This window comes from Balaenoptera physalus (assembly GCF_965194825.1).
Source record: "Balaenoptera physalus genome assembly, chromosome: 5".
Taxonomy (NCBI): Eukaryota; Metazoa; Chordata; class Mammalia; order Artiodactyla; family Balaenopteridae; genus Balaenoptera; species Balaenoptera physalus.
Window position 1 is genome coordinate 32468331 of NC_138884.1, and position 18818 is coordinate 32487148.

The 18818-nt window shown below is 38.1% G+C and overlaps 1 protein-coding gene across 3 annotated transcripts in view; it reads right to left on the minus strand.

The window, feature by feature from the left end:
• The window catches only part of TTC29 (tetratricopeptide repeat domain 29), a 262108-nt gene that overhangs the window by 202269 nt on the left and 41021 nt on the right, over window positions 1–18818 (minus strand). For all 3 annotated transcript variants that reach the window (XM_082463411.1, XM_082463412.1, XM_082463410.1), the window contains 2 exons: window positions 18274–18497; window positions 13118–13303 (listed from right to left, as the gene is read on the minus strand). In XM_082463411.1, coding sequence (XP_082319537.1) covers window positions 13118–13303; window positions 18274–18497 — 410 coding nt within the window. The remainder of the gene's footprint in view (window positions 1–13117; window positions 13304–18273; window positions 18498–18818) is intronic.

An 18818-nucleotide genomic window follows, 5' to 3' on the forward strand; every position in this document is an offset into this window, starting at 1 on the left:
ATGCAGAATACCTCCTGCCATTCCACATCATCGGTGCCCTTCTCTGGGGTCGCCTCAGTTGAGATTTTGTGTATTTGATGGGTTTTAAATCTTCTCAACAGCGCTTACATCTCTATTAATTTTTAATAAAATGAAAGAGAAAATAAAACACCACACTAAAAACTGATATATCCTTTGCATTTCTTTTAGTTATTAAGGCTGTTTTTCTAAGAAACTGGCAAACATTATTCCATGACAAAATAGAAATTACCATGAAATATCTATCAATTTTGATGTGGCATCTTTGATGATATTAAAATCTTTGATGATATTATTGTATTTTAACCTTTTTTTGGAGAACTGAATACTGTGATGATAAACTTCATTTCAAATGCTGAAGAATAAAAGTATCCACCAAATGAAGTGATATTTATAATAGAATATAGAATAAGGTAAAAAGCCAAAACTCTAGGAAGAGATTGTTTATATCAGATATTAAGGAGTTTTTAAAAATTGCCTTATATTATTTTAGATAGTATTCTCACAATAAATGTTCTATCAGAATTTAAAATGAAAGAACATTACATTTTTCACATGTCAAATCATATCACTCCACCATTATTATATTCCTTTATTTTTTCCTAAAATAACATCTTTTTTTTTTTAGTTAAGAAAAGTCACTGACACCACATTGAATATTGTACTGGTTTCCTGAGGCTGCCACAACAGTACCACAAACTGGGTGGCTTAAACTGGAGGCTGGAAGTCCAAAATCAAGTTGTGGATTGGCAGGGCTGGTTCCTCCTCAGGACTGTGGGGGGAGAATCTGTTCAGTGTGTCCCTCCTAGCTTTTGGTAGCAGGTGTTTCTTGGTTTGTAGATGGTGTTCTCTCTATATCTTCACATCATCTTCTCTCTGTACATGTCTCTCTTTGTGCCCAAATTTCCCCTTTTTATAAGGATACCAGTCATACTGGATTAGGGCCACCCTAATAACCTCATCTTAACTTGATTGTCTGCAAAGATCCTATTTCCAAATAAGGTCACATTCATGGGTAGTGGAGGTTAAGATTAAGAATTCAACATCTTTTGGGGGTTCCACAATGCAACCCATAACAAATAGGATTGACAATTTTTCTCTCAAATGAGAAAGCAGAAAGTACCAGCATCCCATGCAATACTTGTCCTGTCTTGGCTGTGTAGTTACTAAAACCATTCAGCACCAACACTGGGGAAGGAAAGCCAAGCAGTGCAGCACATGTGACTCCATGACAAGAGACTGCAGGCTGGGTGTGAAAAGGCTTACCCCACCAAACATGGAGACAACTAGAATCACAGACACAGTTACGAGTAAGGTGTGTGTGGGAGCCCAAGCCAGTGGCAAATCTGTGCTCAAGGCAGAGAGGAGACAGGGTGGTTTGCAGGGCTCCTTTACCTTCTGAAGGATCCACTGGAAGAGGCATCAAATGAAGGATGGGGTCTCATGGTCTGGCAGATGATGGATTTGAAAACATGGAGTGTACACAGAGAGATAAAGAAGGGAAGGTGGGAGGGAAGAAAGCCAGATGGATGGTGGCAATGATGAAAAGGGTCTCAGAAGTTTATTAGTCAAACTTTGGGATGGATGGATCGAGCAGAGCTAGAAACTACTCTGAACTGTGTTGAGGCCCAGTTCTGTGTCACGATCAATTGTAAAAGGTACTGGCAATAATTTTTATAACAAAAAACAACCAAACTTTTGGAATGGTTTGCTTTTTTTTACCTATAATGATGATCTGTTATTATCCATTTTAAAAAGTCCTCTTTATTTGAATTCCAATGTGCTTTCTAGGTGGGAGACAGAGACTGTAGAACTTCAGAGAGCACATGACCCTCAGTCTATTTCCTTTTGACCACAGCCCATAATCTGTGGTGGTGTTACTACTTCTGCTTCGGGGGCAGGATGCGTGTGTTGGGATTTCAGCAGTCTCATAAGAATGCTCTCTAAGTCAACATTAACAATCATATTTGCTTCCCTGAGAAAATAGGTTGAGAATGGCAACTACCCTGCACAGAATCACTGCCCCAAGGCTGGGGCAGCTGGAAGATAAAAATAAAAAGATATAGAAGCTCATGAACAATAGGTGGTGAGGAGGGGTACAGGGATTATTTTCTTTTGAGCAGATATACTGACATGGTTTGAGGTCACCAAATGTTTCTACAGGCAGAACACGAGAGTCTGTGTGCCCATGGTGGGGATCTACAGGTAACACATCTCTCTAAATCTGTTCTTCAGCAATGGAAGACTGTTCTGGGAATGTCCACAGATATCTAGATGTTTCTAGTTGTATGAATTACCTGAGATGATAGTTCAAGTGGGACTGAGTGGCAGAGGTACTTGCATGGTAGGTTACCTTGGGGATAGCAGATCAGACACCCCTGAGTTCTCAGATAAGGCATCTACAGAATCTGTTAAATCAGCTAAATGTTTCCATTTGATGAGTGTCTGAAGTGTCTGTGAGCAGTTTTCAATGTTGACAATCACAACTGCTATGCCTGTGCCTTTGCTCTAATGGTTGGTTCTTCTTTTACACTGAGTTACTGAGTTAGTCTGGCGGGACCTTCCAGGAGACTTCAGTGTGGGGAATTAGGAGTCTAGAACTGAGTCAGAGAGCTCAAGTATGGATCCCAATTCCAAGACCCACGATCAGAGACTGAGTCTCTGTTCCAGATGGAAACACTTCAAGACTGGATTAGCCAAGCGACCCACTATTTCCTCCTGGATTTAGTCTTAAATAATGATAATCATGGGATCTTGAAATAGTCCAGGACCCTGGATAGCAGGCAAAACACTATTGTAGACTTGTGATGGAGTCATTCTATATCAGTGAGCTTTAAAAGTTGTCTATTTTTATTTTTTGGATCATAAATACATCGCTCATCTATTATATTCAAACAATATGGAAATGTGTTACAAAAAATGCATATATTTTTTCTACATTAAAAATAAAAATGGAATTTTTGGAAGACTAAGTTATATTAGTAAATTGAGAGATTTGTAAAGTGTCTAAAAATGTTAAAATGGAAGTTTTTGGAAAAGCACAAAGACCTATCACATCCCAAAGGGAATCTTTAGTGTAAAATTTTTGAAGAAATAGCAAAAAACCACTCAGAGGACTCGTGAAATCCCTCATTCAAAATAAGGGCATATAAGTGTTGGAGACTGTATCAGTCAAAGTTAGATTAGGCTACACTGTGGTAGTAAATAGACCCTGAAATCCCAGAGGCTTAGACAAAGTAGTTTTCTTGCTCACATGAAGTCCACTGAGGGTGGGTGACTCTCTAGAGTCACCCAATGCTCATTCAGGGAACCGGTTGCTTCCATCTCATGGTTTCACCATCTCAACATAATTCCTCCACAGTCACCATGGCAAAAACAGAGATAGTAGGGAGGACTCATATCTGCTCCAAGTTTCAGCCTGGAAGTGACTACTCATAGACTATTGGCCAGAATTAGCACTTTTTAGTGGCTGACACATAGCACTCAATAATTGGTAGCTCTTATCATTATAGTCAATGGAAAACAGCATTTTGACTAGCTGGATAAGAGTTTATCATATGTAACTACCACCATTGATTATTACCCTAATGTAAGACATTTGTATTGTTTCCATTTATTTTTATTATTACCAATAATACATGTATAAAGATATAATATGTCTTCATATAAATTTTTGTCTTCATATCTGATTATTTCCTAGATATGTAATCCTAAATTGTTTGCTAGAAATGTCAGACTAATTGATCCTATCACCAGCAATGTGAAAAGCCTGCTTAAATTTTTAAAATTTCACAGCATTAAATGCTATCTTCAATAAGTAAATAGACATTTATCTCTGCACATTTAAACATTTAAACATTCTGTACCTATCCTATCAGCCGACTCTCTCTGTAATTATCAGAGTATTGACTTGTCTCTTCCACTAAAATGTAAGCCTCTGACTCAAGGGGCCATAAATATCTTTTTCAGCCGTATACTTCCAGCACTTATCCCAGTACCTTGCACGTAGTAGAAGTACAATAAATGCTTGTTAGAAAATTACAGGGGAAAAGTAGCATATCGTTAGTGCTTTAATTTGTGCTTTTTATTATCAATGTTGGCTTTTTTTTTTAATGTTTATTACCCAGTTTAATTTCTTCTACTGGTGTGTTACTGTTTTTTCTTACCAATTTGTAAATGTTCTTTATATAATAATGATACTAACCTGTTATATTTGTTTCCGATAATTCCCAATTTTAGTGTATCTTTATATGAGGTCTTTAATAAATAATTTTTTCTTTAAGTACATGTCAACTCTCTCATTGTTTGTTTCTGATAGAGGGGATGCTGTACCGCTAGCCTCATGTTTCCATGAGAGGACCTCCTCTCTCCTTCCCTCTTCACTTCTCACCACAGAGGAGGAAAAACAATGTATCTGACTGGTGAAATCCTGAACTTTCATTCTCTCTGGACTCTGTTCTCAAGTTCCATGCTGAAGTTCACAGGCACAGGCTTAGAACCTGTAGACGAGTCTGAACATGACCAGTCTTTCAGTAACTAGGTGGTTACGATGAATTCTGCGAGATAATAGTTTGATTTGAACAGATATAAGCTCTGTTCCCTAACTAGTCTTAGCTATTATGATCTGTCTGATTCCTATGTTTCTTCTGAATTGGTTCTGAACTTGGAGCAGTGAGAAGATTATAATTACCTCTCCTATAAAGCCCATTGTTTTTCTTTGTGCTTTGTTCCATTGTTTTCATGTTTCGAAGGTCTTTCTCATCTAAGACTGAAATAAATATTTGCCTCGAGTTTCTACTTTTTTTATAGTTTATTTTTAAATGTTTCTCATAAAATATAATTTTAAAATAAGATACAGAAGTAATTAACATTACCATAAAATGTTTGGAAAATCATAAAGAGAAAAATTTAAATCACACTTAGTTTTTATACTTTGTATCTTCTACTTCCAAAATTATTGACATGTTTTGTAGACTTAACATTTAATCAGTTCTGGTGTATACTGTCAATTCTTTGATATTAGGACTTCCTCTTCTTAAAATTTTTAATTTTGATTTATCTCTTGCTGGGTTGTAGATAGAATACGGCATACACGGAAACTACATTCACAGTGTACTTTCTGAAGTACATAAGTAAGAATACCTTCCCATTGCTTCTTATGGGACAAAACTTACTTCTGTAGCATACTATCAGTTCTCAAGTTTATAGCATTCCACTCTCTTTCCCCTACCCTCAAAACCCCTGGACTCTACTTTTTTTTTTTTTTTTTTTTTTGGCACTTATTGTTGCAAAGGAGAAAAAAATGAGTCTTATCTAATTTTTGTTCCAATGCAGGCAATCTGTGTTTTTTCTTTGGATGCAGGTGGGAGTCTGTCTTAACCTGAGTCATTCAAAAAATTCCCGAGAATTATCTAGTTATGGATTTTTCCTTATATTTTTGACTGGTTCATAAAGAGCTACTTCAACCTGAATATTCATATATTTTTAGGGTCAAGAAAGCTTTCTTAAAATGTCTTTGGTTATTACTTTCATTTTGGTTATCATCTACTCTACCTCAGAAACTTCCATATTGATAATGTCATTGTTTTCACTTCTTAGTCTTTCACTTGCATTTTGGGAAAATGTTTCGAGCTTGTCCTCAACACCACTGATTCAATATTCCATTGGGCCAATCCTGCCCTTTTTCTGCTCTGTATTTTAATTCTACCAACACTTTTCTTTGAAAGCCTTCCTTATTTCATCTGGGGCTCACTGTCATCTCATTTGGTTCTATCCTTAAGCCTTTCTGTCTCCTAGTTGTATCTTTCTGAAGACATTAATAATTTTTCTAAAATGATCACATTTACAGGTTTGTTCTTCAGATTAATGTTTTGTTTTCCTTGTATTTTCTACATCCCTCAATTAGGAGCGGTCTTTTTAGTCCAGGTATTTAAAGGCAAGCAGATAGACAGTCTGCCCTTGGCTCTGCTCACTGGCTAGGTGGAGCTAGTAGAATCCTCCGCTTCTACCTCCATTTGGGGGGCAGTTAGTTGGTAAGAACAGCACTCCCTCAATTCCAGTGTCTAGCAGGCATTCTTCTTGGACTGAGATTGGATCTTCTCTTCCTTTAACTGACTGCTTCTCTTCTACTTTAATCCGTTCTTTAAAATAGCTAGTCTTTGGCGGTAGAGCTCATTTTGACACATTTAGTCTTGCTCATGGTTCTATCTTTGTCCTAGTTCTTAAAAGACAGCACTCTGTGGTCATAATCTGACCCTAGTCTCTGTATGTTAACATCACTCCTTGTTCAGAACTTCCAGATTTAAGCGGTAAGGGTTAACTTGTCCAGGACTGATACCCTGCAGGCCGGTTTCCTAGAAAAGGAGATGGACTCTAGCAAAATTCCAAGGAAACCAGTTAGGCTCAGTGCTTTTAGGACAATCAATTCTGACCTAGACTCTAGACTTAGACCCTAGAGTTCTTCTCTCCTGACAGGGGAGAGGTTGGGGCTCCCCAAATTATGAATGCCTATGTGGCAAGTCTTGCTATTTGTGTGCCATATCCTATGACTGCAACCACAAGGCAGAGACCTTATCCCCTGCCCCTCCCCTTTGCACCCTCCCCTGCCCCGTATGCCGATCATGGAGGGGAGGGGCTGGTTGATCCTACATCAAAAGATGAATGCTGGGCTGGCAGGATAGAGCATGTGTCAAGGCTCTGCCACGTCATGTTGCTATTGTGTCTGGCCGCCCCAATCAGACAATACTCCCCTAAACATAGATCATCCAATGAAAGGGCAATGGGAGACCAGCACACCTGCTCAGCTCCTGTCTCTGAGTTTTCTCAGAGCAGCACTGCTTCAGCAGGCCTGCTGTGAGTGCTGCTGACCAATTACTTTGTTAGCATGGCAGTTGTCCCAACAAACTGGGCATCTCTCCAGGCCAATAACATGGCCTTCTGGAAGCAAGTCAGGGGACTGGAAATAGATCAAAGACCAAGATGGGAGCGGGAAGAGTCTGCTAGTGATGTTGTTGTGGTCAGCCTTCAGGATGGCTGGTTAGTGACCATTAGCAGGAACTAGCTTTGAAAAATCCTTGGCAGTGGGAGCCCTATGGGGTTAAGACTCTCAGTGACAGAATTCCTTTCTGTGTGTGTGTGTGATATGGAAAGGAATTAATTACCTAATACACGGTGGATACTTCACTGAGAGGAAAGCTGAACTACTGCCCCTCATAAAATTCATGCAAAAAAAATGAAAGGGGGGGCTTCCCTGGTGGTGCAGTGGTTGAGGATCTGCCTGCCGGTTCAGGGGACACGGGTTCGAGCCCTGGTCTGGGAAGATCCCACATGCCGCGGAGCAACTGGGCCCGTGAGCCACAATCGCTGAGCCTGCGCGTCTGGAACCTGTGCTCCACAGCAAGAGAGGCCGCGATAGTGAGAGGCCCGCGCACCGCGATGAAGAGTGGCCCCCGCTTGCCGCAACTAGAGAAAGCCCTCGCACAGAAACGAAGACCCAACACAGCCATAAATAAATAAATAAATAATTAAAATAGCTTTACCTTAAGAAAAAAAAAAAATGAAAGGTGGCATCTTCCCCATGATCACTAAAAATGGGTGGAGCATGTGTTAGGGAAGGACTGAGCAAGACAGGATAAGTGGACTCCCAAATTCTACTCCTTTCCATGAGATCAAGATGGTAAGGGAGACAGTCCCTTACAGTGGTGGATTCATCCATAAAACTGTTGCTGTGTCTGCCTTTCACTATTGGATGCATCAGGGGAGAGGGGGACCATTCCACTGTATATTCACAACACTGCTCTTCTCCTGGTTCCTTCCAGCCCCTGGCAAATCACACTGGGATACACCATCTAGAATGTGTCCAAAGAACTGACTGTCAACAATCAATTCTAGGCCCTGAACTGAGCAAGCCAACCAGGATAACTCTTCTTCAGAAGTTCCCAGTCATTAGGAGAATTTGGGGTCAATGTTGTAGATCTGGGTTAGCCTTTACTCAATCCCTATGCTAAAATCGCAGATGAAGGCCTGTAGAACTGGAAGATGTGCACTTCCCAAGCTGTACCTACAATGGCCTTCCCCTGCCTGTTCTCAGTGAACACGATCAGCACCCATGGTTGTCACCCAACATCTACTTCTAATCATCCTCCTGGTCTCTCAGGGTGGGAGGTCTAGACCCCAAGCCCATATGGGTTGAAATGGAATGGATTGTTGCCAGAGTGAGAGACGTTAACTTAGAAGCCACCCCTATATGAATGGGGGGAGAAGGGACATAACAAAAAGCTAGACAGAAATCAAGGGTTACCCTGACCGATACTAATCCTCTAGGCTAGTCCCTGCAGAAAACAGACTTGCCTCCTACAAGGCTCCGTGGAAACCAGCCAGTCTCAGTGCTAAGTTCATTAATTTGGTCAAAGGCAAGGTTTGGACTCAGATCCTAAATCAATGGAAGGGGAGAAGGTGAAAGGTGTTGGTGCTTGCTCAACTATGAATGCCGATTGATCAACCCTGCCACTGGTTTGCTCCCCACCAATAAAGCTGCAACTGCAAGGCTTGGACCCCAGTCCCCTGACTCAACCACTAAATACTGACCTGGCAAGGAGGATTGAAGTTAAGGTTCTGCCACATCATCTTATTATTGTTGCCTTGGCCACAGACCATACCTGAGGGGAAGTCAGTGCTTCCCTAGTCATGGCTCTTAAAAAACCCTCTCTCTCCCAGGCTCTGACACTGGCCCTGCTAGACCTCTGTGTGCTGCTCTACAATGTATGGGCACATTTCTTTGAGGTCCAGGGTCTGAGAGCTTTCTCCAATACTCCACAGACGTGGTGTGAATACCGCTTGTCCATTTGTCCTTCCAAACAGGTGACAATTCTGAAAGCAGATACAGCCACTGATGTGCTACAAGTATTTGTCAGACCACAACTACTCCACACCTGCTACCCCAGCAGATATTTCACCTGAAGAATAAGACTGCCAGCCCTTGAGCCAATAGAAGCCAGACCACATTGCATACTAGAGCCCCATCTTCAGCAGCAGTGGGAACTAGAGCTTGTGCTCAGCTCTGGCCAGGGGGCTCTGGTCCCATGTGTGCTCGTGGGCTGAACATTGGCCCTGACTGCACCCAGGTGCCCTGGGACATGGTCTCTGCTCATGTTCATTTGCTCTCTAGTTCCCTGAGGGTGCTGGAGCCATGCCCTAGCCTACAGCTGCTTTGCTGGGCCCTGACAACCTGCCCTTTGCCATCTGCCGGCTGGTATCCTGCTTTTTTAACCTGAATGGGCACCCCTGGAACCAGGAGGATGCCACCTGCCCCTGAGCACAGCTGCCACCTAGCTGTTGCTGCAGGGCCTCCATATGTGGGGCTTGTCTGGACCAATCAGATCAGGTATGCAGAAGCTACACCATCATCACCTCAGGGGGACCCCCATATTCAGGTGAGCCCTCATGGCACTCTAGCCACGTATTTTAAGTAGTCCTAGTTTATCCTCCTCATAAAAATGCTACCCCAGATTACAGAAGCTGCACAGATAATTTTCATCATTGCTAAGTACATCAGATACTCAAAGTCAATCTCTAGAACTTCCATCAGCATCAACTCAGTCATTTTATCCATCAAACAATACAGGCATGGTTCTTGTGGCCAATGAACTGATTAAGGCCATAGAAAAATAGTTTAGATCTTTCAAAAAGTGGTTGCAAAACAAAATAACACCATCTAACTTAAAAATAGGTTTATAGCCAAAACATTCTACGTATTATGGAATTTGGGTGCATTTTATCATGCTATGGGGTGGGGCATCTAACTGTGAGCAAGCCACTGACCCGTGAAGACAATCTCACAGCAGCCCCACCCTGATCACATTTCTCAAACTCATCCTCACTCTCAGCTACTAAAATGATGCAGTGCCATGGTTACTAATTGTATTAGTAGCCATTAGTAAGTGATCCAATATTTGTTGAATGAGTGAATGGATAGATGAATGAATAAATAAATAAGTAAAGGAAGCAATGAATAAATCCTCCAATAGAAATACATTCACAGATTTAAAAAAAAATCAGAAGGTGAGGGAAATCAGGAGTTGTAGTTTAACGAGTATTGAGTGCCAGTTTTGCAAGATGAAAAAGTTCTGGTGACCAGTTGCAGAACAGAGCGATTGTACTTAAAACTACCGAACTGTACACTTACACATAGTTAAGATGGTAAATTCTGTTATACGTTTTTTACTGCAATAAATTTTCAAAAAATCAAACCAAATTTAAAAGTCAGAAATAAAATTTATAGGAAAATTCAGAATATGTTTATGATAGTTATCTGAATCTCACTGAGGCCACTCTTAAATTTTCATCAATGTAGCCCTGGCGTCTTCAGCCCTCATTTTCATGTATTATTTCTTATTTATTTTGTGACTTCTTTTTTCAGAGCCAGTAATTGACAGTTCCATTATTTGATTTCTCATAATTGGAGAAATTGATGCTTCCAATTATAAAAACAAAATAAGACTGAAAACAATTCTTATTCTTTTCAACTGAGGGATGTTCCTAGAGTCGAGAACAAAAAAGTGCTAAACTATACTTTAGTGTATAATTTTCAGGAATTTTCATCATTAGCACATCATGAAAGTAAAGCAATTCTTGGTCTGCATAGACCAATGGCTGCTAGCACAGGCTCTGAATCCAGCTGACTTAACACTAGCCCCACCACTAACCAGCTTAATTTCTTTGTGCCACAGTATCCTCATCATTCAAAATGAAGTTAATAATTTCTAAAAGCTTAAAAAAAGTATTTACATCACTGATGAAATGAGAATAATAATTTTAAAAAGCTTAAGCAAAGGTTTTACTTTGAATTTTACTTAAGCAAGAATCTATTCCATTTTTACAAATTGAAACACTAAACTCTACTTTTAACAATAGGCTAAGAGTTTTAACAGGTAACTTCTCAATTATAGTAAGTAATAACCCTTCAGTACACAATTTTATAATCACCTGCAGTTCCACATTCAAAAACAACCGCTGTTAACACATTGGTATATGATACATACCAAATATAATGATATTTTACATTGTGTTTTGAATCTTGTTTTCTATTTAATGTATCATGAGCATTTTCTCAAATTAATATACATTTGAGATTTCCTATCCAATTTAGAATAAAATCCAAAGTCCTCAGCTTGTCCTACAAGCCCCAGTGTGATCCCAAGCCTCCTGGTCTAAACTTAGCTCCTTTCCTTCTACTCCCAGCCTTCCTCACTGGGCCCCAGACAGTGCTCAGCATGCACTTGCCTCAGGGCCTTTGCACTTCCCATGTCCTCTCTCTAAAAACCTCTTCCTCCAGATCCTCATAAGCCTTACTCCCTCACTTTATTCATGCCTCACCTTCTAAAAGGTGAACACCTTATGTAAAGTAGCAACCACTATCTATCCCTTTGCCTTGTTTCATTTTTCATCACAGCACGTACCAGTATTTCATATGTTATATAGCCATGAGTGGTTAAGGCCTCTTTTTCCCAGTAGAATGTTAGTGCCAGGAGGGCAAAGATTTTGTCTGTCTTGTTTACTGTTTTATCCCCAGGCACTAGGTTCTAAACAAATATTTGTTGAATGAATGAATTTGGCTCTAGTTTGTAATTTCATGACTGCACAGAACTCTGTGGCATGGGTGTTGTTTAATGCTGCTAATCCCCTGTTTTGAGACATCATAAACTGTACTGCCATGGATATGCTTAAACACATTCTCTTAAATATTTTTGGATTGTTTCTTCAGGGTTGAATTAGTGGGGCAGCTTCCTAACCATCCCCCCTTTCTCTTATTCCTCTTCCCACAGGGTGTATCACAGCCAGACTTCCATCATACTCCTTTCCTTAGCCTGAAGGTATAGCCCAAACTCTATAGAGTTTGGTTCAGTCCAAACTCTGAACGCTGGCATGCTCCTAGTTTGCCTTTCCATACTCAGTTCCCATCACTGCTCAGAAATACACTTTCCACTTTAACCAGGTCGCTCCTCTTATCAGTGTCTCTAATTATGCTTTAGTATGTAGTTCCCTCTTACAGAATATATTCCTGTTTCTTTACCCGCCTAAAGTCCACCCATCTTCCAGATCCCCCACAGTCCGTTCTGACTCCATCATGTCTTCCTTGGATCCAGTTTGTATGATCTCTCACTTCTTTGAATTGTTCTGCTCTTCCCCATACCTATCACTCAAGAAAGCCCCTGACAATCAGCCACGTTCCAGCACCGACCATGCTGTAGATTACAATGTGCAATTTCCTGAAGCACAAAAACCTTTTCCCCTCCCTTCTCAAAGCCCTACGCAGTTCTAGCCACAAGATAATAAATATTTTCTAATTTAACTCTTATGCCAAAGTCAAAACTCTTGTGGAAAATGAGACAGTGTTCTGAGGGAAGAAAACAGAATTATTTCTGAGCAAATATTTTCATCTTCCCACATATTTTATTTACATACTATCTACCCACTATCCTTCTATAAATAAATTTAATTCTTAACTTTCTGTTTGCAATCCTTATTAAACCACCAAATAAAATATGTTTCTGATAAATTTTTGTTGTCCTTTCAGACTTTGGCTTGTCTTAAGATAACATTATTAAGAATGACATTATTTTTAAAGGAACATTTCCTTCAGAAATTATTAAAAAAATCACAACGGGGTGGTACCCGAGTTATATAGGTTATATATATGGGACTTGGGATGCTAGGAAAATCACAAAGTGTGCCTTTCCTTTTTCCCATTTTCATACATGAGAAATCAAGTTAAAATGAACGAGCAGGTCTGTAAGAAAGGAAAAGCATTTCAAAACAGTGCAGCACATACGTGGACGAAGGATGTGCGTGGAGGCCTGGAGGAAGGTGCTTTCTCTCCGTGGTGACGCTGCTGGGAGCTCTAGGCTGAGCGCTCAGCAGAGGTGTGACTGTAGCAATATGGACGGTGAGTCCAAAGTCTCACCCTTTTGCTTTTTAATCCCAGTAACTCACACTCTTCTACCCAGCCTCGGGTCTTTTTCTCCACCCCCATGTGCTTTCTGCTTGCCTGGACTTGGGATGCTTCAAAGCCCCCGCAGCAGACTGACAAACGGCCACTCACCATCCTCCTCGAAGAGCAGCCCCATGTGTACGTGCGCCTCGGCTTCCTTCTTCCCACCGTCAATTTTGATGAGTTGAGCAATCTTAAAACATCGTTCATAGAAGTGGTTCCTTACCCACTTGTCTTCAGAATTATTGAAGTAACAGGCCAGAGCATACAAGTTATTATAGACCTCTTCAAAGTATTCTTCAAAGAGAGAAAAACATCATAAAATGCATTAGAAAGATGTCTCAAGGCACATCCCTTCAAGTGGCAAACCAATATAGTGACATTTATCTTCTATTTTTCCTTAAAAGCATGATTAACCATTTAAAAAATGGAAATGCAAAAATTAATGTTTTAACTATTTAAATAGTTACATTAATTAAAGGATGTGCACACAAGAAAAACAACAAAATTCTTTCGGAGAGCTTAGACCCTGTTAGAAATTAACATACTCTTTGGTTGAAACAGGAGTCTTTATGTAACACAAAAAGACAGAATAATATCTACCAGCAATATGCTCAGTTCTTTTGGAAGAAATGAGTTTGTGGTATCAGCAAGTACTTTTCCCATTGAAGATATGAAAAGTATTTAGAGATTCCAGAGAAAGCAATGTTTGTTAACCATGGCAAAAAGATGAATGAAGAAAGCAGATGGAATCTGAAAATAGCAAGGTATTTTCACCCAGAAGAAAAGGCAAGCATGCAGCTTATAGGTAGAAGAAATGATGATCACAATGACCACATAACCTCCTTACACTTTCTAGTGCTGTTTCTGACAATACAAGTTACCAACAATGTTAAGAAAAAGTCGATTTCTATGCTTATCTTTTCTATGAGTATTTTTTTCTGCTGAAAATGCATTAATATTAGTCATCCCTCTCACTCAGTTACTAGTTTATTAGTTGTCAGTTTATTAACCCCCTCTTTTTTTTTTTCCAAAGTGGCATTTGACCTATTTGTACACAAAAAAAAGTATATTAATAAACTGTGAATCAGTCTTATAAACTCCACTGCAATCAGTCATAAACTTAAACAAAAATGTTTGTGTTAAATTGTGCCTCACTCTCGTAAATTTCATTCTATTGGTGGATATGAACAAATTCATTATCTTTCTTTATGTTTCTTTGCATTTGTGCTTAAAGCACAGTAGTAAATATGTGGTAGCCTCTGGATTACCCTTCCAAGGATTTTTAACAACAATCATTATCTATTGGAATTAACTGATATTAATTGTTCACTACTATCAGAAGAGTCAACCTATATACTCCTGAAAGAATTACAATTATGAAAAGCATTTGTATATTGCCCACTGATACTCCTATAAGATTAAAATCAAAAGGCTCAGAAAAAATGACATTAGGCTGATTACAACAAAAATTAACTTTCAAAAACTGTACATAAGTCACTCCAATGTTTCCAAAGAAATTTCTAAAACCTATGTCATGTTTTTACACACACTGCTTCATAATTCCATAGGAAATGAAGATTTATCTCAAAATAAGTTTTAGACCTAAAAATTAAAGTTAAAAAACAGTTCTCCCTATCTCCCATTTTTTAAAGCACTGGGGATTCTGGAGATCATTCTGCTTTTTAAGGTTATTCACAGTAGGCAATAGCTTAGGTGAAAAGTAGAGGGTACCCTGAGCTATTTACTTAAAATGAATACTCTCATTTCAGAACTGACTTCTCCTATGCTTTATCTTTCCATTCTGAACCTTCTGCCTAATATGAATAGAGCACTAAAATATGTTTTGTAGCATTTTATATTCTTTCTCATATTTAATGATTAGAGGGTTGCTGTTTTTTAAAACCTGTAAATAAAACATTTCATATCTTCCGTTTTAAAAAGTTACATGAAGAGCTTTTTAAAAATATATGCAATCCTGAAATAATCTTTCCTTTTTTCAGTAATTAAACCTTAATAGAAAAACATTTCCAACATTTCATAAACGAAGTTTTTGGTTTTGTTTAGAATGAGTTATATAAGCTATTTAGATTACATATTTAAAGGCTACTTGTCAGCTAAGCTATTTTTCTATGGAAAAATTGAGTGTTTTTCAGAGTATTAAGTATAAAGGACTATATCCAAGTTTTGAATCTTTGGATAATCCAAATATATGGTCTGTACCCTTTACGTTCTAAACAGCCTTTTCTCCTTGCTTGCGGAACACTTCCTTGAATTGTCAGCAGGTATATTTATAAGATGAAAATCAATTTTATTGTTGATTTATTATTTAGACCAATATTCATTATGCTACCTAAAAAGATCTCATGATGAAATAAATTTGGAAAATGCTCCTGCTAATTTCCCTCTTTCAGTGAACCACACAATATACATGAGCATGTTAAAGGCTCTGATAAGTCCTGCAATAAACCAACCTGCTTAATGTATATGTTAATTCACCTGGTTGTTTCTCAAACTTATTTCACCAGACAATTACTTTTGTTTTGCTTTACATAAACTGTATAAACATCCTGTGGGACTCTGCTTGGGTAGAACATACTTTGGGTATCTTAAATAAATGTTATTAGAAAAGAAAATTGCTGCTTAACCCTTAACAATAATTTAAAGTCAAGTGTAAATCATGTTTGAATTATCTATTGATTTGGCTACCCATTACCATTATTGCCATCTCTTCCCCAGCCCCATGGGGCACAAGGCCCTAATCATAATGTTACAGATGGTACAGAGATGATTCACAACAATGGGAAATATAAGAAATGCTATCAGGGACAAAGAAACACTTTAACAAATAGAAAATAATCCAAAAAGAAATGACTGGCTTACTTTAAACACTTCTTTGCTATAAAACAGAAAGTGCTATTTTTGAAAAGTAATTTAAATAACTCTAGGTTCCTGCTCTGCCAAGTCTCAAGGGACAGAATTGACCTGAGATGACTATTGTTAGTGCCACAGCTTTGATTACATGGACTTCACTGTGACCCTAGAGTGATGGTCTTTCCAGTGAAAAGCAATGAGAATACTCAGAGATATGCTGCTTCAAGATAATTGTCTCAGATTCCACAACCATATGGGGTGAAATCTTCGAGGCACTATTATTAAGAGATTCTGTATTCTAGATTGCGTGTGTGTGTGTGTGTGTGTGTGTGTGTGTGTGTGTGTGTATGGGTTTTAAGATTTAAAATTAATTCAAGTTAATAAGAGTTTCTGTGCATATCCCTTATACCATTTTCTGGGACATTCTTAACTCAATCACAATTTTTCTCCTATGAAGTTCATGTGTTAAATGTGAAAAAATTACACACATTTTTAAAAAAGAGCATACAAATATTTACGTCCTTCAACTGAAGTATTTCCAATAATTTTTTGCAATAATTTTAACTTTCTGTATTTTAACCAGGCAAAAGCCAATGCATTTTGAAGTCGATTGCCCTACAGAAGAGTTGTTCTGAGCAAGAGGTGATTTTGTTCCATTTAACAAATGTAACCTTAGTTACCATGAATATATGATAAACCACTCAGTACAGAAAATATTTCATTACTTGTACCATGTGTATAAGACATTGGCTATTGTAAAGTTTGGACTTTTTAAATTTCTGGAATTGGAGAATCATTTTAATTTATATGTATATTTACTTTTCTTTAATAAAAGATTACAAATTAAAGTTTTCTACCTTCAAACAGATTATTTAACATTTAGTTTCTTTACAATTACAAAATGCTTTATGACAAGTTTCTCATATTTATGACACTTTATGACTAGTGATGTGTTTGGCTCATATTTATGCTACTAAAATGAATGCTTCTATTTAAAACATTTAGTGAATGTGATTAATTCACCTTAGAAAATGACTATGAGCAAATTTTATCTGGATCAATTCTATTTTCAGTAAAAATATCATTTCAGAATTTGGGACTGACACTAGAATGTAGGTTTTCTTACAATAGCATTTTAAAATGTTAAACAATTAATTTCTTGAGAAATTATATGTAAATTACATTTTAAAATTCACCAAAGGACTCTATTTTTAAAGTCAATTCTGCAGTTAAATACTTTTCATTATACAAATAATCAAATATTCACCTCTTGTCTACACACACACACACACACACACACACACACGCACTCTAGTTCACATGTGGTGTTGTTAGGACTTTTGTATATCTCATATTTGTAAGTCAGGTCACAACCAGATAGGAAATATGTATATTGACTCCACTATAGAGGCTAAAAGACTTCTGCTACCCCTCTGATGCTGTTTCTATGTCCCTATCAATTTTCCACATTGTAGCACTGGGTAACAAAACGTTGTCTAATACTCTATTTTCCCATAGAAAGGCCTGAAAGGAAGTACAGACATCGTCATGTTGGGACTTGAGCTTCTCTTTTTGAGTCCTATGGTGTTTTCACACAAAAAGTTGAACAAAAGGATTTGTTTGGATTTGTTTGGTGAAAACACCAAATTTATATGCCAACTTTTGGGATTTCCTTTCTTTGATTATATAAAATGACCAATTATGAATATGTAAATAAGAAATACTTATGACAACAATATTGGTATAATTATAGTAGAGACTAAAATATTTTCTTCAATACTTGAAGCATATAGACTTTCTGGAAAATTTTAGGATACCAAAAAAAAAAAAAAAAGGAATTTATTAGAGATGATGTGATGGAAAATATAAAATTAACAATTTTATTCATAATTGTAAATTGCAGGCTTTTTATGTCTCCTCACTATTCACTAATAAAAATTCTCTGATAGAAATCTATAGAACTTATGGATAAAATCTTTAAATTACATTATACAAATACAAGAAAATAAGTATAATTGTCAAGTTATAGTACTCAAAGTGTCTCCTCAGTGAAAGTCAATATTCAGATTATATATAAAAAAAAACTATGGAACGATGTATAATTAATGATACCAAAGATTTTAATACATTGGAAAGCCCTGGAGATGTTATTAGGTGCTATTCATTGTCTTCCCTGGCTTAGAGTGACATCACCAGGATGGCCGTGTGTCTGGGCAGCCTTGTGATTCAGCGTCCTCTACCATTTATTCCATTAAGATGCTTAGCTGACTAGGTTGAATTGTGCTAAGGTGTCTCAATGTTTTAAATTCATACTTGAAACAATTTGGAACCTTCCCTCAGGCGCTCACTGTTCGGTCTTCTGCAGTGCTGCTTCCCCAAATCCTTCCACTCACCTTTCCTTTCAGCTGCTTCGGCCCTGGTCAGGTAGTAGTAGAAGTGATCCAGCTTGTCAGGCTGCTCTTCCAGGGGTCTCTGCAGCCAGAAGAGGGACCTTACTTTTGCAGCCTCCCTCAGGGCATCCCACTTCTCCATCAGAGCAAAGAGCTCAGTAAAAGACTTATGATAACCATCTCGCAGCATGTCCACACAGATGTTCTTCTTGTATGAGTTCCGGTAACTGGGAATAAGAATCAGAACACTGAACACGTTATTTTAATCCTTTAAATCTGTGCAGTGTTTTGATCCTATAATAATTAAAGGTTGAATCATGCTGCTTTTTTGTCCCTCAGTGGAAGCGCTGAAAACAATCTTGACCTCAAACACTTATAACTGAACAACTTCAGTTTAATGAAAGATGCCAGGAGCTATCTAAATACAGTAATTTTAGTGAAATTACATTATAAATATATCAGTTCCAGAGCTGAGCTCCCTTTGATAATGACAAATAAGCTAGCTGACTGATGTTTTAGTCTATTTGGGCTGATATAACAAAATACCC